General features: G+C 53.0%; 8 protein-coding genes across 8 annotated transcripts; 3 read left to right on the top strand and 5 right to left on the bottom strand.

The window, feature by feature from the left end:
- Positions 1 to 2423: 2423 nt before the first annotated feature.
- BBA_02619 (uncharacterized protein) lies at positions 2424 to 3068 on the bottom strand (the record flags this gene model as incomplete). The annotated part of the gene is made up of 3 exons (XM_008597716.1): positions 2424 to 2597; positions 2695 to 2844; positions 2919 to 3068. The coding sequence occupies 3 exons, from the start codon at positions 3066 to 3068 to the stop codon at positions 2424 to 2426; spliced, it is 474 nt and encodes a 157-aa protein (XP_008595938.1).
- Positions 3069 to 4497: 1429 nt separating this feature from the next.
- BBA_02620 (uncharacterized protein) lies at positions 4498 to 5682 on the bottom strand (the record flags this gene model as incomplete). Its single annotated transcript, XM_008597717.1, has 2 exons — positions 4498 to 5046; positions 5248 to 5682. The coding sequence occupies 2 exons, from the start codon at positions 5680 to 5682 to the stop codon at positions 4498 to 4500; spliced, it is 984 nt and encodes a 327-aa protein (XP_008595939.1).
- Positions 5683 to 6379: 697 nt separating this feature from the next.
- On the bottom strand, positions 6380 to 8749 carry BBA_02621 (putative response regulator protein; the record flags this gene model as incomplete). The annotated part of the gene is made up of 3 exons (XM_008597718.1): positions 6380 to 6565; positions 6615 to 8557; positions 8719 to 8749. The coding sequence occupies 3 exons, from the start codon at positions 8747 to 8749 to the stop codon at positions 6380 to 6382; spliced, it is 2160 nt and encodes a 719-aa protein (XP_008595940.1).
- Positions 8750 to 12242: 3493 nt separating this feature from the next.
- Positions 12243 to 12911, bottom strand: BBA_02622 (uncharacterized protein; the record flags this gene model as incomplete). The annotated part of the gene is made up of 1 exon (XM_008597719.1): positions 12243 to 12911. One exon carries the CDS (start codon positions 12909 to 12911, stop codon positions 12243 to 12245), a length of 669 nt encoding a protein of 222 aa, XP_008595941.1.
- A 1059-nt stretch (positions 12912 to 13970) lies between these two features.
- On the top strand, positions 13971 to 14734 carry BBA_02623 (coiled-coil domain-containing protein; the record flags this gene model as incomplete). Its single annotated transcript, XM_008597720.1, has 2 exons — positions 13971 to 14166; positions 14319 to 14734. The coding sequence occupies 2 exons, from the start codon at positions 13971 to 13973 to the stop codon at positions 14732 to 14734; spliced, it is 612 nt and encodes a 203-aa protein (XP_008595942.1).
- A 157-nt stretch (positions 14735 to 14891) lies between these two features.
- Positions 14892 to 18107, bottom strand: BBA_02624 (lipase-like protein; the record flags this gene model as incomplete). Its single annotated transcript, XM_008597721.1, has 1 exon — positions 14892 to 18107. One exon carries the CDS (start codon positions 18105 to 18107, stop codon positions 14892 to 14894), a length of 3216 nt encoding a protein of 1071 aa, XP_008595943.1.
- Positions 18108 to 19988: 1881 nt separating this feature from the next.
- Positions 19989 to 20640, top strand: BBA_02625 (Putative Gcn5-related N-acetyltransferase; the record flags this gene model as incomplete). The annotated part of the gene is made up of 2 exons (XM_008597722.1): positions 19989 to 20320; positions 20397 to 20640. The coding sequence occupies 2 exons, from the start codon at positions 19989 to 19991 to the stop codon at positions 20638 to 20640; spliced, it is 576 nt and encodes a 191-aa protein (XP_008595944.1).
- A 576-nt stretch (positions 20641 to 21216) lies between these two features.
- Positions 21217 to 22034, top strand: BBA_02626 (Putative pyridoxamine phosphate oxidase; the record flags this gene model as incomplete). Its single annotated transcript, XM_008597723.1, has 2 exons — positions 21217 to 21609; positions 21681 to 22034. The coding sequence occupies 2 exons, from the start codon at positions 21217 to 21219 to the stop codon at positions 22032 to 22034; spliced, it is 747 nt and encodes a 248-aa protein (XP_008595945.1).
- Between the last annotated feature and the right edge of the window lie 1813 nt (positions 22035 to 23847).

Below are 23847 nucleotides of genomic sequence, written 5' to 3' on the forward strand. Positions count from 1 at the left end.
TGGCAACTGCTGCCGTCGCCCTGTGATCGACACACTACCGCAAGAGGCAAACAACATTTCGCGAATCAAGTGTCAGCCTGCTGTAATGTGCATCGATTGGGATGCTTGCCGGGCGCCGGGCTCCATGCAGCAAACCGGTCAGTGACTGCACCACGCCGCTGCGCTGCACTCACATCGGCATGTCGACCAAACTGACGTGTAATACTAGCCGATTTATTTCTTGACTAGTCAGGTCACACTGCCTACCAGTGTATAGCAAATAGCCAACCTTTCCAACAGCCAGATTCATCTCCTCTAGTGCATTTAGGTCGTTGCTCTCCCGCGCAAAGTAACGGCCTTGTCATGCTACCCTATATGCTATTTCAACTCGCCCGCCCAGCGTAGCCTGCCAAAGACGTTCAGTACTGGCATGTCTTTTCCGTCGAGCAGAATGTTATGGCCAGGTTTATGTCATTGTCCACGTAGCCAGACAGGTGAAAGTAGCTTGCGGCGGAACATGTCTGCTCCAACCATCACTGCATGACGGGATGCACGATTGTGTCTCTAGCTCGGGACACGAGTCATACTCTAGCGCTGGATTTCTGCAGCTAACTTGCAATGATTGGCAAAGCGACCATCCATTGCGGCTGAGGAGGAGGCCCTGGTGTTCTCATGAGGTCCGCTGGCCGGTATTGGCGGGGAGCTTTTACATGTCTCACTACTTGCCGATGCAGTGTCCCTCATCTTTCAGGTTCAGAGCGATGACTTTGACAACTAGCTGAAATTTGCCATGGAATGATTTTCGCGCTTCGTGCGACTTGATGATTTCCTTTCTTCGCTATGTGGTCAAATGCTGAAAGTGTTGAAGTGTGGAAAGAACCCTTATTTTGCAGTAAAAGTCGGATGCGCCAGTTGGTGAATTCAGTACCTACAAGTAAAAAGAATAGATACATAGAATGAAAGAAACAATTAGCATAAAATTAAAAGCGCACCATCGTCATCATACCAAAATAAGTGGTGTTTTTTCCCCACTTGGGATAGTTCTACATCTGTGGAAGTCAGGAACCACGATAACTGAGGCGTTGTTGACGAGGACTTGACCATGCGCTGTTGGTTCGCTGGATACCAAGATACGCCAAAGATGGGAAGTCAAAGGTTACGGTCCCATCGTAGCAGACGTGAATTTTGGCACGTCAAAGTTGCGAAAGTAAGCGTCGTATATATATAAAGAAGAAGACAAGTGTGGTATACTGCCCACAGAATGCAGACTGAGCAACTAGACAATTAGTTGCTATCCGCAGAAGCATTATGGGGCCATTTCTATACTTTCACCGACTTCGTTAGCCAACATACCAACCCACCAGGGTTTCAAGGTTCTCGGAAAGACGAAATAGCAGACCTACTGGTCACAGGCATGTTTGTAAACTGACAAACATGGGCCCATCACAGAAGCAGCCTTTTGTTTCCGCATTCTCTGGTCACGAATCAGCTTTACTGCCGGGAGTTTGGGGGAACGGTCCGCGATTGATCCTACGCAAAGAGGGCATCGGCAATAAAAAAGTGCATGACGACCACGGCGATGCCAGTGAGTACGGAGCCGACGAAGAGGATGGCGATGACACCAAGGTAGTCCATGTTGAGGGTAGGACAACGTGCGCGCCCAAACAGCTAGGAGAGATGAGAGAAGAAGAGGTAGAAGGCGAGAGAGTGATTGAAAGAGACGGAGGCTGGAAGATAGAGGGCGAGGCAGGGTAGTAGGGTGTTGGTTTATAGGGAGGATGGGAAGAATTCAAAACGCCACGGCGCTGCGAGGGCGGCGCGCGAAAACTCTGAATTGTGGCGGAAACAATAAGGATTCTACAGGAAGTCTAGGAACACGCTGAAGGAGGAAATTGAAATTATCGCAAGTGAAGTGTCAACTCCTTCGTTGTTGGCTCTCTCGCCCCTGCTCGTGTTGAGCGTAGTATGAGAACAGTGAGTGGTAGACTTTGACGGCGAAAGGGCGCCTTGTACTTTCCAAATACCAGGGAACGATTTTTGGACTTTGCTCGACGTAGCCACATGTTTTGGAAACACACCGAGCGTGGGCGACTGCTTCGATCTGCTGAGATCACACGTGTGCTCCTTTTTCTTTACACAGCGACGTACGCCGACTAGACCAAGGAGTGATAAATCGAGTCGCAAAGTGTGAGATTCTCTTCGTTGTTGTAAACGGCATGGCGACAATCGGAGCCCGAAGAGCCGGTGAAAGTAAAGATATTAGTATTACTATAGTAGGAGCCGATAATTATACGCTCAATATCAATAACAACTCGCTCAGACAAGCACACCGCATAGAAATCATGGCCATCTCAACTTGTAAAGGGTATCTTGAAACAGACGTTCGCGTGGAAGAGGGATATCGAGGCGTCAAGCCAACTTGCCCCTTTCTTGTTTTCAGGCGCTCAGACATGGGCGCGGCCGGTGAAGCGTGAGCGCACATCGCGGTGCTTCCACCAGTAACCCGCCGAGGCGAGCGCTACGAGCAACCAGAGCAGGGCGCTGGTGAGGTCGACCCAGATGGCATTCTTCATGCGGGTGACGGCGCCGTTGCCGTGAGCGTCTTCGTGGAGGTAGAGCTGTGGTTATTCATGTCAGTTACAATTTCTACCCTGGCTTTGCAACTGTAAAAGAAAAAAAAGAAAGAGAGGCGAAAAAGCAAAGGTCGGCACATACCTTGGCAAAGACGCCAAACAGGGTAATGTTGAGGATAAAAAGCACCAGATTCCAGATGGGCGCGACGATGCCGAGCGCGTGAAACACAAAGGGGACGAGGTAGGCGAGGCAGGTCACGCTAGAAAGGCTGCCGACGACGACAGCAAAAACCTGCAACATTACGTTAATTCAACAACTCTTCTCGTGACTTTCTGCAGACAGATTTTGGGGGCGGAAAGACGCACCCATTTGGAGTTGGGATGCGAGTTCGACTCCCGCGCCCGCTGAATGTCGGTAGCATACAGCCCAATGATGGAGAGCCCGAGCACAAAGATGAGAAAGTAGGCGACGGCAAAGCCGAGGTAACCTTTGGTGATGTTGAGACGGCTGAGCATGGCTGCGGTGTTGTCTGTAACTATCTGTGGCGAGGGGGGTGGTGGAGGAAAATGGCGAAAAGAAAGTAAAGTCAGGGAGAGGGGGGGAAAAGTCGGAATGGTGGTATTTGTTGTGGTGAGTTGCCAACGATGGGCTCACTTTTTTTAACCTTGATTTCTTCAGGGCTCGGTTCGCCTGTGACGTCAAGGAGGCACTAATTTAAACTAGTGGTAACTGCGTCTGGCATAGAGTGCGTTTGGGCGTGAGTCGTGCCTGTTGATGCAAGCAAGGCCAGCAGATTGAAGGGAAGCACAAGGGAGTTGAAATTATCAACAAACTACCTACAGAACATCCTTCCGTTTCTTCTGCAACTGTCTACATTTTTTTTTGCCCTCTCCACTGCCCCGGTCCCGACACTGTTGAGTGGACTCGCCATCTGCACAAGATAACCATCAGCCAGCCAATACCTAGGTACCTATTTAGGCCTCACAGCGCCGAACCAGCCCTAATAAGATGGTACAGCGGAGCTCTGTGATTTTGAAACTCTCTCTGTGGCCCGTCCCGACGCTACTCCTCTTCGGGCTGGCACGCTTTTCTTGGTTGTGTGCGAAGATGCTGCCATTCGCTGCCTGCCATCCCAACAGCTGTCCTTGTTCGAGTCTAATATGGCCTGAAGAGTTGACAACGTTTTTTTCACGTTGAAACTAGTACAGAAACTGAAATACCGTAGCGCTGCACATAAACCCCGTACGGTTACTGCTTTGAGTATACTACTACATGGTGAGGCGGCAGTTGTCGTCACGCCCAATGACCTAAACGGCGGCAGTTTAGGTGAGACCGACGGACTCAAATTTTGAATCGCGACAGTCACATTAATCGACATGACTACCGTCTATACCTGGCCCGCTCGACCGACTAGACGCTGCTAGCGCACTGCCCATCTCCTCGACCTCAATCACGACACCAGCCCTCGACAACCGCGGCGGCTCTTGAAGCAGTATAGACCTCGACCTGCAACGGGCCACCTCGATGATACCCCCCTACCCTACCTGCAAATTGCCCTTTCCAGCGCCGATGCAACCACATCGCGAAATTTGTGTTCTTTGAGGACAAGAACGCAGGGCTAGGGACAAAGGAGTTGATCCACGCATGATAGCTCAACGAGGAAGCTGGAAGGGGCTCGCGGAGCTGCTCGAGGCGACGGGAAGGTATGTGGGCATTTTAGGAAACTTCGAGAAATCGAGTCGAGAAATCGAGTCGACCTTACACGACGGTAGAGTGCTAGACGCCAGTGCAGTAGAACTTGTGACGTACCAGTCTTAGTGTAGGTGTGTAAAAGTACAGTCAATTATGTGAATTGATTCCCTGTTGTACATGCCTAATGTACAAAGCCCTGCATGCACCGATGCCAACAGCCTTAATATATACACGTGTCCCAATCTACCGCATCTACGGCACCGACTTGGGAATCTTGATCATGCCCCGCTTGCGATCCAGGTGCGGCGCACCATAGCGCGATCCTAATCCCTTAGGCGAGCGCCCATCCTTGCCCACGTCGTCCACGTTCATCTCGCGGAAGCGAAACTCGTACCTATCCGACCTGACACGCGTCGTGGCCGCCTCTTCGGCTTCATGCTCCGCAGCCAGCTTTTGGGCAAACTCGTCCTCGCGCTGGCGCTCGGCCTCGGAAAACGCGCGCCAGTTGGCCTTGCGCTCGCCGGGCTTGGCCACATTTCGACGCTCCATGTCAATGAGGCCGGTCTGCGGCGAGCGCTTGTCGACGGACAACATGTTGTCGTAAAAGGCGGCCGCCGCATCTTCGCGGGTAAACTCGGTCGACTCAGCCACGGGCACAAAGAGCTGCTGCATCGTGTACCTGTGCACGTGGATGTCGTTGACGGGCTCAAACGGAACCTGCCCGGGCTCGCCGGGCGAGTAGCCCCATTTCCGGAGTAGACCTTGGACGGCTTTGGCGTAGGGTGTGGCAAGCTTTTTTCCCTGTTGGACGTTAGCAACATCACCCCATTATGTATGCGCGATAGCGTGTAAGGTAATGGGCTGCAGTCAGGCGTAAAAGTATAACCATTTTAATGTCTTCAAGACTAATCGAAATTTTTTAAAAAGTAATTTCATCATGCAAGCGGGTTGATGTGGGCAAAATGTGAGTTTGAAGGAAAAAACAAATTCGGCATAACTTACCGAATCAGTCCACTGCTTTTGTGCCTCCTTTAGTCTCACAATGGCTGCCACACGACGCACATCGAGACCCATTTCGGCCGCAATGGCCTTGAGCGCCTGTCCGTCCTTCATAGCGCGCTGATAGATGAGGCGCCTCGTCGAATCGCCAACAACCTTCTCACTGCGAAATAGCGGATTGTTGGGAAACGGCACGTCTCGGTGGTGGCTCAGCGAGCCCGGGCCGGTGTTGTTGGCGAGCGCCTGGCCCCTCTGGCTATTGATCCACGCAAACATTCGCCGACGGGCGGCGCTGCTCTTTTCGCAGCATGGCGTCGTGGAAAAGGCGCATGCCGGTGAGGGGGTGGGAGTGGTGGTGGTGCGTGGCCGGCTCGAGGATAGGAGAAGAGCATCGGCGGCGGCCAGCGGCGCGCGGGTGCTGCCGACGCGTGGAGGCATTATGGAGAAGGCAGGAGGTGAACAATCGCTAATAAAGGAAACAAAACGGTATGAAGAGAAGAGAAAAGGAAGCAGAAGGGCGTAGACATGCTCCCTCAATTGGTGCAGAGGGCTGGGCACGCGAGAAGTTCCTGCTAGGAGAATTTCTGGTCGGAGCTTCGACTAGATTTCCTTGGGGTGGGTCCGGAACGGGGTGCGGCGACTTGATTATCCGGCCGCGTCGTGTTGGTAAAGAGCTTGGGAGACCTGCTTGTGATGCCATTAATGACAAAACAAGTACAAAAGAGCGAAAGGCAATGTGAGTAGATCAATTAAGTGAGACGATTGTGTTTTTGTCTAGCGAGAATAAGAGAATCAATCGCGTTTTGTCGAAAAAGGCCTCCAAAGCAAACAATGTGAGCTGTATCCCGCCTGGCTCTATGCTTCCCAACTACAAGGTATAATGTGCTATCCACACGAAATTGTAAACTGGAATAAAAATTCGGGATCAAAAGGCGAAAAACGGTGCCCATATCGCACATATCCTCCTCACACTTTCAAAGTCCGAACTTTCTCAACAGAAAATGCATTTTCTTGGGCGTAAAATGAAATAGTAACGTCTTGGGCGTTGATTGAGAATTGGTCGTCTTGGTTGTTTGATACGAATACCGGTCATTGGTGCATCGTGCGGCGTGCGCGATATGGTCGGCTGCGTGGGCTAAATTTGGGCAGCAAGTGAAGAGCGAGATTTCTTAGCCTTGCTCTTTGCTGCCGCTGCCTTCTTATTGGCCTCCTCCTCAGCGAGGGCAAATGACTTCCAGGCACGCCAGCCGTCAAAGTCGATGAGAGCCTGCATGCATCCCCATTCTGTGACTTTTCGCTCAAGCCAAACAAAGTTGACGGGCTACACATGATTAGCGGTATTTCGCCGTGAGTGACGGCACAGTACACACCTTTGTCAAAAAGTCATTGCAGCCGGCTGCGAGGGCTTCATGTCGGTCACTTTGCAATGAGCTGGCTGTCAGTGCCACAATAATAACTGGCCCTTTGAAATGATGTCGATTCTCGAGGCGGTCTTTATCATTTAATTCGAGAGCGAGTTCCTCTTGAGGTGTGGTGGGAACCGAGGAGAAGACGCCAATCGAATTGACTCGCTCCAGTCTGCGAATTTCGCGAGTAGCCTCGAGACCGTTCATGACAGGAAGCTGGATATCCATGAGAACCAAGTGGAAGCCGCCAGTCCGCCATTTCTTGACAGCTTCCCGTCCGTTGGTGGCGGTCTGCCAGCGGACCTTGAGGCGTTTGACAAAGGCTTCCAAGAGCTTGAGGTTGATGGGATTGTCTTCGACTATGAGTATGCTGATGGGAGGAACCGCTGCCACCACAGCACTACCAGCAAAATCGACATTCTTTGGGCGTCGCTTGGGACGGTTACTGGCTGATCGAGTCTCGAGCATCCGGGGCGACGGGATACCAACGCGGCCAGAGGAAGAATACACGTGTTCGTGGCCAGGAGATGGCATAGGTACAGAGACAGTGCCAGGAGGCATGCCAACGGGATCTGAAGAGCTTGAATGAGTGCGCGAGTGGGCTAGTCGGGGGTGGAGTTGGTGCGTACCATGGCTGTAGTTACCATGACTTCCATTCATGGCCGACGTGGACGTGTGTGTGCGGGCGACTCGAGGACGGCCGGTCTGTTCGCGATGGCCACGAGGGCGTAACCCTCCTGGTGACGGGATTGTAGGAAGGTGACCAGATCCTATGACGGCAATTGAGTGTGGTTGACCGCCGTGGACAGCTGTGGCTGGCATGGCGAGCTGCATATGCGGCGAGGGCAGAGCTCCGACGGGAGGGAAATAGCCTTCGCCAGACTCAAGCGGCCGACCATCCTCGGTGTAGTATATCGCGGCGGCGGTGTGGGGAACGTGGTGCTGCTGTTGGCCGTGTCCGAGTTGGACCGGATGCGGCGAGGCTTTGGGCGTCCTACGCGGGATATCGATGAGGATGGCATCGTCTACTGTTTGACCTCCGGGGAAGAAGTTGTCAAGAGTCCGGCACATGTGCTCGTCGGGCTGCAGTAGGCGGTCCTTTTGGTCGCGGGGGTGGACGCAAAGATGCAGGTCGGGGGCATCAAACGTCTTGCCGAGCGAATTGGCGTACTTGCGAAGGATGATGTCGCGGACATCGTCGACAAGATCGTCCTCGGAAATGGTGATCAGGGTAGGCGAGGCACCGGGCCGGCGAACCCAAATCTTGCGGGCATTGACCATGGTGGGCGGCGAGGGAATGCCAAACTCGGGAGGAGGGTCGAGGACAAAGTGCGCCTGGGGAGGCGTCTTGACCTGGCGGATGGCAGGGCCGGAGCCACTGGATCGCCGCGTCGCGGCGGGAGGGCGGGATGAATGGTCGGAGAAGGAGAAAGAAGCAGCAGCAGACGATTGGCAGATGCGGCTACGCGTCGAGGTGGATGGCGCCGGCGGCGGTGATGCTGCGGCAGTTGAGGAGGAGGAGGCGGTGCCAATGGGGGCGTGGAGAGGGTGGACACGGGGATCTGTGTACGGGTCGCCCTGCTCGCCGGGGTAGCGCTCGGGGGGCCGCAGCTTGCGAAAGGGCTCGGTGCTAAAGTTCTCAAAGATGCTGTGAAGAGTCGGGGGGTTGGCGCAGGTGCCGGGACTGCTATTGTTGTCGCGCGCAGATGGTGATGGGAGCAGAGCAGGATCGAAATAGAGAGGATCCTGATGAGAGAGACGCTTGAGACGATCCTGCAGCTCGAGGCGTTGATTGTGGAGAATTTGGGTGTCAGTGGAGGTGCTATTATAGCCGGTCGAGGGACCTGCGGGAGCTGAACGAGGACCTGAGTCGGGGGATACAGGGGGTGAGAGTGCTGAGAAGGGTGCTAAGGAAGGTGCAGGGAGCGTAAATTGCGCTAAAAGTGCTGAACTGGCCGCTGACGATTCCGAGACACCAGTGGCCTCAGTGTCAACAAGGGCACTTTCTGCGGACCTTTCACTGACTTTGGAGCTCTTTCCAGTTGCCCCAGCGGCGGTATTGGCACACGTTTCAGCGCATTCGGGCCCATCCCCACCATGTTTGGCACTCCGTCTCTCCATGTCCGCAGACATCGTCAACTTCGCGCGGGGTCCTGGCAAAGAATCCCTCCCGTCCATTATTGTTCCTCGCGGTAGCAGAGCTGGCGACAACGTGCAGATGGGCGGTGAGCTTGATGCTTGTCTTGCAGCCGATTGACTGCTTCTTTCGACATGTCTATTGGGTCCTTGTTGGATGGATTGTGACTGACTCGGCCGAAGCTGTTGCGTTTGCGGCTGCCAACCTGGGCCCGTCGACGACCCTGCGTCTGCACCCTCCTCACTCGGTCGACTCGTTGACGAGCTGTGTGAGACTCCAGAAGCCGAGTTGTGACGGCGCAGCAAGAACCTCTTCAACTTGGAGGGTGAGCTCAAACCCGGCAGCATCCCGACGCGCCAGGCAACGAGCTGGCTGTAAGACCGCGCGAGCGTATTAACGCACAATCCGCCAGAAACAAACCTTTGAAGGCAAATAATAAGATTTGAAGATGAGAAAACATGAAAACGGCTGTCACGAAACCAAACGAAACGTTGGGTCTGCGACTCGGCAACAAACGATTCACGACGCAGCTGCCCGGCTTAGCCATGCAGCTAAGCTGCACCGAGCAGGTATAAGAGAAGCAACAAAGAAAACGCAAGCTCATGCAAAACCACATGCTACGCTGGCAGGCAGAAATAAAGGCAAACTCGTAAGAACAAAATAATAACCCGAGTCTCCGACATGGCTTGCCCAGCATCGCACAGTGACATAACACAAGCCAGCCCAGTTAGGTTGCCCAATTCGCGCGACCGTTTTACTCGGACCAGACCCCTGCATGACCCCCTCTAGGCAGACACAAACAACAGTTCACTCACGTCTTACAGCTCGGCAGCCAAGAGTTCTGTCAGCTCTCGCCGGCGAGAATCCCTTGTCAAGCGCACCAAGGGACTGGACAGAGGACCCTTAGGCGGCCAAATGCGCCAAGGACATTGCCATGCGGATCGGGCTATTCCTCTACCAGTTTGCCAAGTCTCTTCTTTTCGTCTTTCAATCTCGATTTCTTCTCTCCAAATAGAGGTTATTTCCCGTGCCCATGCATGTGCGCAGCCATCCAGGAGAAAAGGAGAATTGCGGCCGTCTCATCTTGACCTTTTTCACACTCACATGGCAGCTGGCAGCCTATCGGACCGTCACACTAAAAAACGAGTGCACCCTTGAAGAAATAACATTTGCCACAGGCCTGCATTTCTAGATGAAACATGCAGCCTGCAGACGTTTTATGGCCACTTTTCTCCCTCTTTCCTTTTTCTTTTCCCGCAGTCTTTTCTCTCCCCTCCTATGCTGCCTTTTTAACTCTTTCCTCTCAGCTCCAAAGGCTGTGGTGCAACGCCGGCCAAAAGCCGGGACCGGTGTGGTGTAATACAGAGAGGAGGCTTGGTCCAGGGACAGACACCTTTGTGCGACGCTTGACAGCAGAATGTGAGTTCTGACGTGTTCTTTGTGTAAAGAACCTCTAACAACACGGCAACGAGCGATGTGACATGCCTGTCATACATGGGCGCCTGCTATGCCTGCAACCTGAATGCAGCGGGAGCTCGTGGTGTGCGCGCCACGCTTCGACCGTAACACAGACAACTCGCATCGCATATGGTCTGCATAAATTTTCTGCAGTCATTATCCATGATGCAGAAAACAGAATGGCAACAAATAGCGGTGTTCAGTGAGCTATATCCTCGTTGAGAATGTGGCGTTATTCGGTGAGAGCGGCATTCGAAACTTGCCTGTATGTGCCTTCTTTCCTGGTTCTGAAAGCCCGCCGAGGAATCTCACAATGCTATATGTATCTTATCAATATTTCAAGAGAATGATCTTGATAGATCTCTTCTGCGGCGCGCATCTGCCCGTGTCCGTGTCTTAGCACCGACTCAGCAAGACCTGACTTCCATCCATAGCCACTGCTTCCATGCCCGTCTTCACAACGCAGTTGCACAAGACTTGGCAGGGTGACACTCTTCAACATGAGACAGACAGCCTCTCCTAGCCGACATTAGCCTCGTCCGCCACGGAGCATCTCAGTCTGTCCTGCCTTGGCTTGGGTAGAGAGTTGCTGTTTCGAGAGCTCGGCGGGTGGCAAACGGTGAACATCCGCAAGTGCAGATTCACACACTTCACAGTGAACGAGTGTTTCGGTACTATAGTTCATCGGCCGACTTTAGCGCTGTATAGGAGCATAAGTCAGATTCGCCCCTGCCACAGTGGGCTATCTTGCATACATATATGTAATTCGCCACTCTGCATCGCCCAACCTTGGCACTCAAGTAATTCTTGCTGCCCAACGCATCCCTGTATAGCTGATGCTGTTATTTTCAACCTTGAAGAATTTTTCTGGAAAAGTCTCCTGGTCGTGCCGCAAAGGGATCTTCTTGAGAGACTGCACCGCCACGACAAGCCGGCGAACAGACTTTACTGTCGCGCTTATCATGTTTTACGATGAGTAAGAATCGGATGCACATCATCACTGCTGAGTAGAAGCGAAAGTTGAGGCTGAAACATATTGCCTGCCAGTAGACACTGCATGCCATAGTTGAAGATTTGCTCTGCGGTCCAGCCAATCTTTTGGGTGCCAAATCCATTCTACGGAGAGGTGCTTGGCGTAGAGCTGCTGTTACACTCTGACACTCTTCTCTCGATCAAGCACAAAAGAACCAATATGCGGAGACATTTGAAAGTCGAAAGGAAATCTATTTGGCAAGCTTCATTTCAATTCCCTATTCTGACGGTCTGTTACAGTTTTCTATTAAGTAGCCTGATACTCAGCGTGAGTTGACGCGAGTACAAGACACTGTCAGTGTACTCGAACCTCAAGCAGCAGAAGAAAAGGTAGGCTAGAAGTGTCGGACTTGAGAGCAGATCATAATGACTCGAATTCATCATCCTACCGAAAGGCTTATTATCACTGCCAGTCGTTTCCCTCGGCACTATTGGTGCTCGCCGAGGCTCACATGGAACAGCACTCACATGACACAACTCATAGACGAGTTGCTCAGAGCAATCTTCTCCTACATCTCGAACATGTCAAAGAGATGGGTGGCAAACACTACTTTTTTTTTCCGAGGTGAAGCAGATTCTCAGGTGTATAGTCGCCATGATCAACATAAAGGAAATGCCTCCTAATTCTAAATTTTGAGCCCTCTGTCCAGCCCACTTCCTCGTGAATACCTGCACAAAGGTGCTGACAGGGGTTCGTTTCTGGTGCGCTTGCTCGCCTTTACTTTCTGAAATATACACCAAGAGAACCAAACTCGTTTTTTCCGGGGTCTCCTGGAAACGGAGAATAACTGTAATGACGCCCCATCTCCGTGACCCGGGTCGAGCCCTCGTCTGTAGACCACGGCCTGTGATTCTTCTCGTTAGTTTTCCAATGTCAACACATCTTGCTCAACAGCAGCTTTGACCGCTGGTAGATGCATCAAGTTGGGCAGAAACTTCGCAAGTAAGAAAAAAAGAATCAAGACTCACGAAACACGCAAATTCTCGCCCCACTCAGGCACTATCCTGTAGTCCTTCCCCTCTTCACTTTGCCTGTCGGTCTCGATCCTGTTCCACACCATGGCCGCCGGCCAGCCCATGTCCGCCACCACCTGCCTCACCGGGATGTTTGGCGTCACGCTAAACACCAGTGTCGCCTCATCCACCTCGAGGAAGCCCTTTGGATCCTCGAGTACCGTGAACCCCAGCGCCGCCAGCAGCTTCTTTTCCTCGGCCGCATATGCGGGGTCCTGCGCGTAGCACTGCACCGTCGTCTCCCCGGCGGCGGCGGCCGTCGCCGTCGTAGTCGTCAGAGCAGCAGCCATGGTAAGCGCGGCGGCGTGTTGAAAGGCGGAGCGCCGCACCGACGCGAGCAGCTTCTCGCGGGTCGTCTTTTCCCACCCGTCGAGGCGACCGAGGCCAAAGCAGACGATTTTGCGAATGGGCGCACGCAGCGCGGCGGCAGAGGTGGTGAGGATCGAGGTGAGGGATTGGCAGGCGGCGCTCTGCAGCCACGACGCCTGGTGCGTGCGGAACGCGGCCTCGAGGTCGGCGAGCGGCCAGCCACAGGGCGTCGCGGATTCGCCGTACGAGAGACCCACGGGCATCTCGATCTCGAGCATTGTTCTCGGAAACTTTGTAGACATGTGCGTCATGTTCTGATGAGTTCTCCAGTGGATAAAGTACACTTTACTAGAAGAACTGTTGCTGCTGTTAGAATCCGTCGCTTTTGCCAAGACGGAGTGACATTGGGGGGAAACAATGGGATGATAACACTAGACGGGCCAGCAAGCTGTGCATGTGGCAAGTTCACCACTTATACCGACCCTTTACCAGGGCTGAATGGGTAGACCAGCGGCCAGCTACCCTCACGCCCTATCACGTCCTTGAGTGTGACTCTGCCACCACGCTCTGTTCCGGCCAGCTTCAGCGCGTCAATCTGTCGGTCCAAGTCTGCCACCATGTCCCGCGAAAAAAAAGGCTTCCCCGCCTCATATGCCGCAATGTAGTTTTGCGCCAACTGTTTTTTCGCGGCCACCTCATCAAGCATCCGTGGTTCGTCCTTCAATTCTTCCTCGAGCTGGCAAGAGGCTGCCTCCACCCTGTTGTACAGCATTTGCAGCCGGGAATCAATGGGTTGGACCATGGTCGAGTAACGGACCGAATAATTCGTGCTGAGGGTGGTTGATGCGCTTGGACGGGCCCTCGCGTATCTGGGGTTGGATGAAGATTCCGTGGGGGAGTTGAAAGACCCCTGTTGGAACTGGTAGGGGTGCATCACGCGGACGCCGGATTTTATTTCGGCCGCAAAACACTTGGGAATTCCGCAGGCTGCGACATACGGTTCGATGGGGAGCATTCGGTGATACAGGTGCGTGTCGTGCGTGTGTATCATCTTGATGCGATGCGTTACACCTTCGATGTCGACATTATAAGCGCAGATATTCAAGGCACGCATAAGTCGCGGCAGGTGAGCCTGGTAAAGGCCAAGGGGAGCAAAGAAAGATGATGGAAACACACAGCGAGATAAAAACGGATGGGTTCATTTTCCGTGATCTCTTCTTCATGCCTCATATTTCCGCCAGTGATGATGCCATTTATGTGCCTATATGCTGCTAGCCGCTGCTCCATCACTACCACCAACAAGCAGTTCCCACATACTGCCTCCATCTCCCATCAACCTCTCAACTCCATGCACAACATTGCCCATCAGCATGTCAATCTCGTTCCCAGCCGTCGCTTCGCCGAACGTCGAGTCCGATGCAGCAAGCGGCGGTCTCACAGACAAGCCCGTTCCTCGCCTGCGCAAATCCGCCTCGCACCTCGCGCAGGTGCAGGTCCAGAACCGCCGGCGCGACTATCTCCACCGCCACCCCAGCTACTTTGACAACATTGAACATGAACTCGCCAGTGCGTTTCCTTCTTTCCCCTTTTTTTGTTCTCTTGCGCGAGGCGGAGATTCTTCTTCTTTTTTTCTTCTTTAATCTTTTTCTTTTTTTTTTCTTTTCAAAGAGAACCGAAAACATGGATAAAGCGCTGTAAAGCTAACCCGCACGCCACAGACCCCATTCTGTACGAACGCCTCGTCAAGCGACACCAGTCCGCCGCCGAGCGCGAGGCCGAAGGCCGCGCCAAGGGCTACGGCCGCACTCTGGAAGCAGACCTCGTGCGTGGCGAGACCAAGTTGGCCACCCTGCGCGATGCTCAAGAGCCGTCCACGATGGGGGGCGTCGAGGAGGCGTGGGACCAGCCTGCAGAGACGAAAGCGCAAGGGCTGGAGCTGTGGCGGCTGTTCTTGACGGATCGGTTCGTGCGGGGGCGAGATGCAGAGTTTGCGTACGAGGCGGTGGATGGGAGTGAAGAGTATGATGGGCTGGCGAGGAGAGAGGCGGAGGAGCAGTGGTTTGATGAGGAGGAGCCCATGAGGGTGGATGATGCTGCGTTGCTAAAGGGTGAGACGGGCATTCAGGATTTTTAACGAGACAATGTATGAATGTGTAAAATTATAATAAAATGTATATCTGGCATTGGTCAAATCAAACGCTAGTATATCAGTGTGTATATATATATCATGATTCGTTTTCGAGCGCAGTATCTCGGTCGTGTTTACATTGACCATAAATCATGTAAACCAGTCAGTCCACCACACCCAGCCTCATCTTATTCAGTGCATTCTCGTAGTTTGCCGGGCTATGGTCCGACAACATGCTCGTCCCGAACCGCGGTTCCAGAAACCTCGTCTCCACGTCGCGCACATATTTCAAAATGACCCTCGTCGCCGGCCGTCCCAGCAGCCCCTCGCCATTGAGCAAAAACGCCTCGCGCCGCAGCGCCGGGTAGCTCTCAATCACAAACACCTCGCCTGGCGGCACGAGCCTCTCGCACGTAAAATTCTCGCGCAGAGCCGCCAGTGCCGGGAGCATCCACTTGTGCTCGTCGTTGCCGGGGACCGCGCGGGACTCGGAGCCGCCGTGCCACGCATAGGACAGATTGCCTTGGATCGCGGCCCACATGCGCTTGCGCATGTCCGCCTTGGTCGCGTTCTCCTTGTCTTTAAAGGCGAGCGTGAGGGCCTGAAAGTCGTGCAGAATGCCGAGGGAGAGGTGCGGGACCAGGTCGTCGCCGTGCACAACGGTCGTGATGAGGCCGCGGGTAATTTTGCGGAGCTTGGGGGACATGACGCCCGGAGATCCGTACGCGTAGACGTGGATGCGACGTCCGGCAGGGATAAAGACTTCGTTGTGCATGTTGTTGTTAGACCTTCCGTCGGTGAGCATCTTTTTGAACGCAGCCTCGGGAGCCGTGACAAAGCCCGGACCATTGAGGTTTGCTTCGGCCAGCATGACACCAAGAAGAGCCGTCACTCCGCCCCCCAGAGAGTGGCCGCAAAGGACCAGGCCGTAGTCGGGAAATTCAGCGAGGGCTTCTTTGAGTGTGACCAAGACGCGACCGTCACCACCGTAGAGCAGTCGTCGTGCAGACGCATGCACACCTTTATGCACTTTGTAGGAGCGCTTTTTCCAGACGAGATCGTCGTAGTCGCACGTCATGTCAGCCATGACATCCTCAAAGCCAAGCGTGCCGCGGCAGGCCAGCACCACGGCCTTGGCTTCGTGATCGAGAGAAATGTAATGAACGAGTGGTACACCGGTGCCAGTAGCACCAGTGGAGTCGCTTCCGCCTTGGGGATCAACAAACGAGGCGAGTAAAATGTTTCCGGTGTTGGACTCGGTGTGGTGAGCAAAGTGGCGCACATCTTGATGAATTCCATCCCAACTGGTCATTTTCGGCATATTGTTGGAAATGCCCAGAAACTTCAGGAAATGCGATCCATAGCATGCTGATGAGAAGCGCATATATCTGGTAATGTTAGGGAGCAGATGCCCCTCTGGGAATGTGCCGTCCACGAATCCTTCTTGGCGTAAAGTGTGCAAAGCATCGGCAGTGCTATAAGTGCTCTTTTTATAATATGATGACAGAACAAGCGAAGTCTGTGAGTCGTTTGTTGCGAGGCTGTATATGCTGGGTGCGTGTGATCCGCTGCGGCGGTGACCTCTCATGGGCGAGGCCGGGACAGTGGTACCGACTAGCGAGCCTCGCCGTGATCGAAAAGTAGAATCTTGTAGAAATGGCGAGTCTTTTGTGAGAGTCGGCGAGGGCGGCTTCATACCACCGGTGACGGCATTATAGCTGCTCTGCGCGATTGAATGCCGTCTGTCGGAGAGCGATAGGTAGCTGGTGCGGGACGAGCTGCGATTCAATGGCTCCGGAGTTGCGATGGATCTTCGGTTGGCAATTGACCGTTCCTGTGATGCTTTGGTTGGACGGTTGTGCAGTGCTGTTACTTTTTGAGATGATTCAGCACGGCTACTGGCGGTATTTCCTTGTCTTGCTCTTGAACCGTTTTCGATGCCATCCTTGTTCCACATATTTGAGATGGACTGGCTTCCCTCTTTGAGAACCTGTTTGAGACCAGGCTTTTTGTCTACGGCGCGGCCGATGCCATCCGTCTTTTTCTTTTGTGAGACTCTTATAGTATTCTGTGCGTTCGCTTTGTTAGACACCGCAGCAGCGGGCTGCCTCTGACGTTTCTGGTTCGCAGTGGGCTCAGGTTTGCGGGTCGGTATGCTTTTTGGTATGTTATCGTTCTCCTCACTGCTAGGAGAAGCGGGAGGAGATTTTGATTTATGGTCGTCAACGTCTTGAGGTGGTGGCGAGGGAGTAGCTACGGGCAGAAATGTGCCAGTGGCTGGGTTGTACTGCATTGGCGTAGGAGATTCTTTGTCGCTCTCAATTTCACCTAGAACTGAACCTGTTTCTATGTCGTCGCCTCCTTGCAGGTTCTTGACGCGAAATTTGTCGCGCTCTATTTTATAAACGACTCGGTAAGGACCATCATTGTCATGACCTGGATATGAAAGACGCTTCGATCTAGACACTGGCGCAGTAGTCTCGATGATTTCGGCCCCCGGTGGCGTGGGAAGAACAGGAAGGCACCCTTCGACTTCAACTGTAATAGTTTGAACCGTTGTAACGTAGCTAGAAATGGTAACCTTTGCTTCAGGCGGCAGGGATTGTGTGATGTGGCTCTCCAACTGCGCCAGGGCTTCCTCATCCTGGGAGCCTCGACGGGAAGCTTCGTGATTAAACGCCGGCGTAAAACCGCGCTGCAAAGCTATCTTGTCGTCAAATTCAACGCGGTCGCCATCGTTGAGTACAACAACATCCCAGATGACTTCCTCAAAGGCATTTCTGCGCGCCTCTTCCTCAGGCAATTTGCGGCAGGCTTGCTGTAAATAAGCCAGGGCACTAAGAGCTAGTGTCAGGTCAATGACGCCGACGCGCTCGCCCTGGAAGCCGGTAACTGGATTGCGAAATTCCCGGCGTATGAGAGTGATGATGCTGGCGACGGCACGAGAAGAGTCTGTCGAGCCAAGGAGCTTATCCAAAGATGAAAGAAGAAGCTGTGACGTATTCGAGGCCAACGAAAGTGTTGTGCCAGTCAGGCGAAAGCTGGCCGAGGTCCAGAAAGCGACTTGTATGACTGCGTAATGGAGGCCCTCCAAGCTGCGTTCGAGTACATTTTCAGCGTCTGCAGCAGCGAGGCTGCTCTTTGCGTGATCCAAGGTGTCCTTTCCGGCGCGAGTTAGAACAACTTCGACTAGACCACGGGCAAGTTCAAGACTGGATAGGGTGGTGAAACGCGCGGCATTGAGTCCATATTCGCCGACAACGGAACCGATACGGATGGCAAGGGACGTTGAGCGCGTCGCGAGGCTAACGGTCGATGCTATCGGGCCCGGCAACAACGTCGGACCAGGGTTGTGTTTTGGTGTCTTGCCGGACGCCATCTGCGCTAGGTGAAACTGTAACGGCGTTGTAGCGAGGAAGAGTTGTTACAGACATGTCACAGGCGCGGACGATTCAATAGGAGCAGTCGAAGTCGGCAACGCAAGGAAGGGAGAGTATAGGAACTGGAAAGAAACAAGAAATCACAACAGAAAGATTCCACGAAATTAGCATAAAAGTCAGGAACGTGGCGAATTATGCGAGCCGGGTGTGACGAAAGTTTGGAGATGTTATTGAACTAGTGAAAGAGGCGGCGAGGCAAGCATGTGAAAGCATTCGCAGAGGGCGCTAGTCATTGTGGTGGCATAAAGTAGTGGCGGTAGGATGCGGCAAGGATCGGACACGGTAGGGGTACCTTTCGGCACGCGCCGTAGAAAAGCATCTCCAAGATTAGACGGGATAAGGTGAATAATATCGATGAAGTTTCGCGGGAGTTGTAGAGCAATCGTTGCGTTGGGCAATGGCATCTTTGGATTTGTTTGCCAGTTGAGGAGTTCGACTGGCAGCTGACAGCAAAATGACAGTGGACAGTACGGGCACGGTAAAGACACGGTGGCAGCGCCAGCATTTCAGACACAAAACACGTGGCTGGGCTGGTATGCACTTGTAATGAGACTAACCGCTATGCGCGTGGAATGATTGTTTATTCTTATCATGAACAAAGGACATTCTTTCCACGCGAAACACTGCAAAGAATGATGGTGCTGCGACTTCTGAGGCCATGACCTGCTGGGTACATACTCGCCTAGTGTGCGATGATGATTCTGACGGGGGACTGCTGGGCATGGACAGGGCCCGGTGAGCGGCATACGTTTGGCCGTCATTGCCTTGATTTGTTCATGGACGACAAATAGGCATCCAAGTTGTTCCTTTGCGTGCGCGAGTGCGCGGGTACGCGGGCGCGCCTAATTGCTGAGGTGTCGCCGCCAACTTCGTCAGGCCATGATGAGTATCCAGGGATTGCACATCCTGTCAACTGCCTAGGATTGCTTTATGACGGGAGGTGTTGCGCATTTAGATATGGATGATGACGGCGGCTACAGCCCAAATGGAGATATGTACGGATTACGGAGTACATAGGAGGGGTAAGGTGATACTTTATCGATAGCCAAGCGTCAGGGGCAGATTTAACATTGCCGCAGCGCACCGGGAATGTGCGGCGCGTTGGCCGTAGCGGTCAAGGTCATATACAAAAGAGCGACCATTGTTCATAGACAGATTGACCTTGGCTGAGCCATCCTGGCAAATGGCAATACGATCGCTTGTGCCTGGAACAACGTCATTCGGCATAATAAAGCCACGCTATTCTTCGGCAAGCCAGCAGCAGCCCCGTTTCCAGAAATAAACACTGCTGGTCTTGGGCCTGCTGGTGCTCCTAGTGGCTGGAGCGCCCTGAGAGCTCCGCCTGGGCAGTGGAAAGTCAGTTGCTGGGGACACCATGTTTAGGGGCTTTTGGGGCTTCAGCCGTCCTGATACCCCTTTCAGCGGTAGCCTTGCACTGTATCCGCTGTCGATTAGCGCTTTTCGGCTTATCTGGAGCCTCAAGCCTCTGAGATATTACACTGCACAGCCACACACCCTGTCAAGACGACTAATCAGTGCTTGCAGCTATAACCTCTTCTCGTACTAAAGTCGCTTGGTCCCAGCCAGCCCAGTTGTTTTGACCGTGCCATATTTATTGCTTCTTTCTTTATCGTTCAGTTCTTCGATATCTCCAGCACAACACGCTCGTTCCAACACACTCGTTGCTGCACTCGCCTGGCCTTTCTTCCCGACAACAACCGGCACTTAACAAACATCCGTCTGTGCTCGCCCAGCATACAACCCACGACCTTTGACAACAGCCGTCCTCCTTCACCTCCTCTCCTCGACACAACATCACAATGCCTTCGCCCGCGATTCTGCTAAACTCGCAACCTGCCGAGATGCCCGACCCGGGTCTCTTCTCCGACAAGCTGGTCTCCGCCGACGTCGCCGCAGCCCTGCCCCCAGGCTACCGCATGCGCGCTCTGCGCCGCTCCGACTACGCCACCGGCTTCCTCGAGTGCCTGCGCGTCCTGACGACGGTCGGCGACATTGCCGAGGCCGACTTTCAACGGCAGTACGACGAGATGCAGGCTCAGCCGGGGTCCTACTACATCATGGTCATTGAGGACGCGGCCCGCAAAGAAAATGCCGTCGTCGCCACCGGCGCTCTGATTGTCGAGCGAAAGTTGTACGTTGAACGCCTGTGCAAGGCTTGAAAGATGTTTGTATTAGTTGGGAGATGATGCTAACTGGGATTCTTGCAGCATCCACTCGCTTGGAAAAGTCGGCCACATCGAAGACATTGCCGTCGCGCAGGACCAGCAGGGCAAGAAACTCGGCCTCCGCCTCATCCAAGCCCTCGATCACGTCGCCGCTTCCGTTGGCTGCTACAAGACTATCCTCGACTGCAGCGAGGCCAACGAGGGATTCTACATCAAGTGCGGCTTCCGTCGCGCTGGTCTCGAAATGGCTCACTACCACGAGGGCCCTAAGAGCAAAGGTCATTAGCCCTATGTTGCCTGCGATTAAACGCTTCCAACCAACATTACCCGCATCATCGTTTTCAGCATTGTTGTTTTGGTTTCTACATGGAGTTGCAATTGAACTGATTCGAAACAGTTGGCGCAGAAAGCAGAATCTAAACGCGTTTCCACCGCTGTGCATAGAAAAAAGGTTCCTCACGGTTGGGTGACCTCGGTTTTATTTTAGGACATGTTTGGAATAGCGAATCTATCAGCCTCTTTTTGCATGCATACAAAGCCACGCCCCTGCAGCGGTGAATGCCACAATACCTCGTCATTACATAACCCCGCGCTGTGGGAAGAACAAATGAATCCAGAGCCGATGTACTGTGCACATCCGTTTTGTGCATTTTGGCCTGCGCAAGACGCTTTTGATGACCCCAACGTCGCCAACAATTTCCCCGCGCCTGACAGTGTCGCCCCCTCCTGGCGCGGCGACAAACACAAGCCTCGAAACGCAGCCAATCTCGCTGCAAGCTTGGGATTTTTTGTGAAGTAAAATCTGTGACACAATACAGTCACCCTCACCCCCGCCCCCCAAAAAGAAGAAGAAAGAAAGAAGATGGGCATCTCCTACGACGCGCTCTCAGATAACCTGCGCGACTGGGCGTTGCGCCAGTCCGTCTTCTTCGTGGCATCCGCGCCGCTCCTAGGCCGTCACATCAACGTCTCGCCCAAAGGGCTGCCCAAGTCGTCCCTCGCCGTGCTCGGCCCCAACCAAGTCGCCTATGTCGACTCCATGGGATCCGGATGCGAGACCATCTGCCATGTCCGCGAGAACGGCAGGGTGACGATGCTCTTCTGCTCCTTTGACAAGACACCGCGCATATTGCGCCTATATTGCACGGGCTCCGTGACGGAAAGCGACAGGCCCGAATTTCACACGTGGCTTCAGAAGATGGGCGACAAGGAACTGGTGGGCGCCCGGGCCGTCATTGTGCTCAACATCTTCAAGGTGTGTGCTTTGCTGATTGCAGCATGACGGCGTATGGCAAACTGATAGCTTACACACTGCCCTTATGACAGGTCCAGGTATCCTGCGGGTTTGGCGTTCCTCTCCTCGGCTTGGACCCTGATCCGACCCTGGAAGAGCCAAAACCGTGCCTCCTGACCCGGCCGCGACTGGAGGAGTATGCCCGGTACGCGGTTGATCGGGGCCAGACGCTGGAACACCAGCAAAAATGGAACTCGAGCAGCCTAGACGGTCTTCCAGGCTTGCACACTGCTCTCCGTGCTGGCGGACATAGTGTCTTCTGGGCCGAGTGCATGAATTGGTACCGTCGGAATCAGCATGTCATAGTGCTGGTTCAGACAGGTGTGATAGTAATGTTGTTTGCCATATTAGCGATGCAAAACAGGCCAAGCGCCGGGAACACGTAGGTTACTAAAGACACACACGCATACACACATATGCATATTCTCTTTTTTCTTTTGCATCAGTACAGGCGGCTTCGCTGAACGTTAAACGGTAAACTGCAAGTGTATTGCCAGCAATCACCTATGAATTGACCTTTGCAGATGACTGCACTTGCGCTACAGCATTATCGAGGAGTTCGCGACAGAAGCCCTCCATCTCCGATGCGTTCCAATGTGTATTAAGAGTGTATTAAGAGACCAGCAGATAGAAATAAATATATCAACAAGGCGATGACCAACCGCGGTTACAATGGCCTTTTTACATAGTCCTCATGATACTTTGAGTTGAATGTCGCATCCGTGCCAAGGTTTGCAGCGAAAAACTCAGACTTGTCTACCCACCGACCGTAAGCAACGCTAGAAAGCTCGTAATTATTGAAAATGGTGCCGTTGGGACTGCATCGCACAATCGGTCCTGTAAAAGCCATACGCCTCGGAGTCAGCGCACGAAGAAGCGGAATTGCGGCAGTGAATATGGCACTGCTTTCGTTTTTTTGTTTTTCTTTTTTATTATTATATTTTTTCTTAGAAAAGCTTGCCATATTTCTCAGGTTTCCTGAAAATTCGGCTGAAAGTTCCAGTATGTCTAGTATCGACCCGAAATCGAGGTAATAAAGGGCCGGGGGAAATATAATAGTGGATGGAGCCATCGTCTCTATTCCTTAGCACAAACGAAAGCGCAAATCCTCCAACAACAAGCTTAAAAAGAACAAGAAGCTGCGTCATTGTATATCAAGATTAGCTCATCTGCAGTAGCAAGCAATGAGAAACAATCGAGTTGTCTCACTGGCTATATTCACTTTCGCGCTGCACCGCCATTGCTGCTGCAGGTTTCAGGAAGCGCCGCGGCTGCTCTTGTTCATTTGCACCCATTTCAGCAATCTCTACCGAATTAGGAGCGAATGCGTACAATGAAGTAGCAAAACTATCTAGTACTTTAACTCGGGTCCATCAGCTATGTATCACTTTCTATAACCATACAAGGAAGCCTTCCGCATGCCCAGTCTCAGGCGTTTGCGGATCGCCGCGGCATTGATTGAGCATGCCCATATCCCGACTTTTCCGAGCAAGTTTTTTTTTTTTCTCTTTACTTTTTGGATACAATCAGATTAACATATAGAGTTGAACCCGGAAGCTCGCGTGCTGTGATGCGCCCTCGCCACGTCGAGCACATTCAGCTTTGCGCTGGCCTGCGACTGCCGCGAACATCGTTACCCCATGCTTGCCGCATCTGGCCGATTTCGGTGGTACATATCTGCATTGCCAGCAATTTGAAAGCGCGTATACTCGGGAAAGAGGCCTTTACAGGCTGCAGAGCTACGGATTTGTTGAGGACAGCTATTGGGTTGCACAGCTTGGCGAGGCGTGGGGAGCATATTGCAGGCGATATAGCATCCATTAATTGACAGGTCGAGTTTTGCAGCATACAAGTTACCTGCTGCTAGTAATCATGAGGTAATTGGATCTCTGTACCGATGTCGATAATCGGCAGAAATCGGCCGGTGTATGCCAAAAATGTGACTTGCAATACTCAGCCCCGCGAATGTCCTCCAATCATATTCTACCAGTGACGACGCTTACTTCATGTAAGTCTCTGGGGAAGGACTAGGTGACTTTTGAATGCAGTGGCAGAGATTCAATCATATGTCGAATGCCGGGCATGGGATAGGGAAGTATTACCGGTCTTGCGACCACTACGCAATGCACTAGCATGCAGCTCCGTGGAACATGGCGCACGCCGTTCGAGCTTCTATGTGGACAGTGGAAAGCTATGCAA

The sequence above is a fragment of the Beauveria bassiana genome (assembly GCF_000280675.1).
Source record: "Beauveria bassiana ARSEF 2860 unplaced genomic scaffold BBA_S00005, whole genome shotgun sequence".
Classification (NCBI taxonomy): Eukaryota; Fungi; Ascomycota; class Sordariomycetes; order Hypocreales; family Cordycipitaceae; genus Beauveria; species Beauveria bassiana.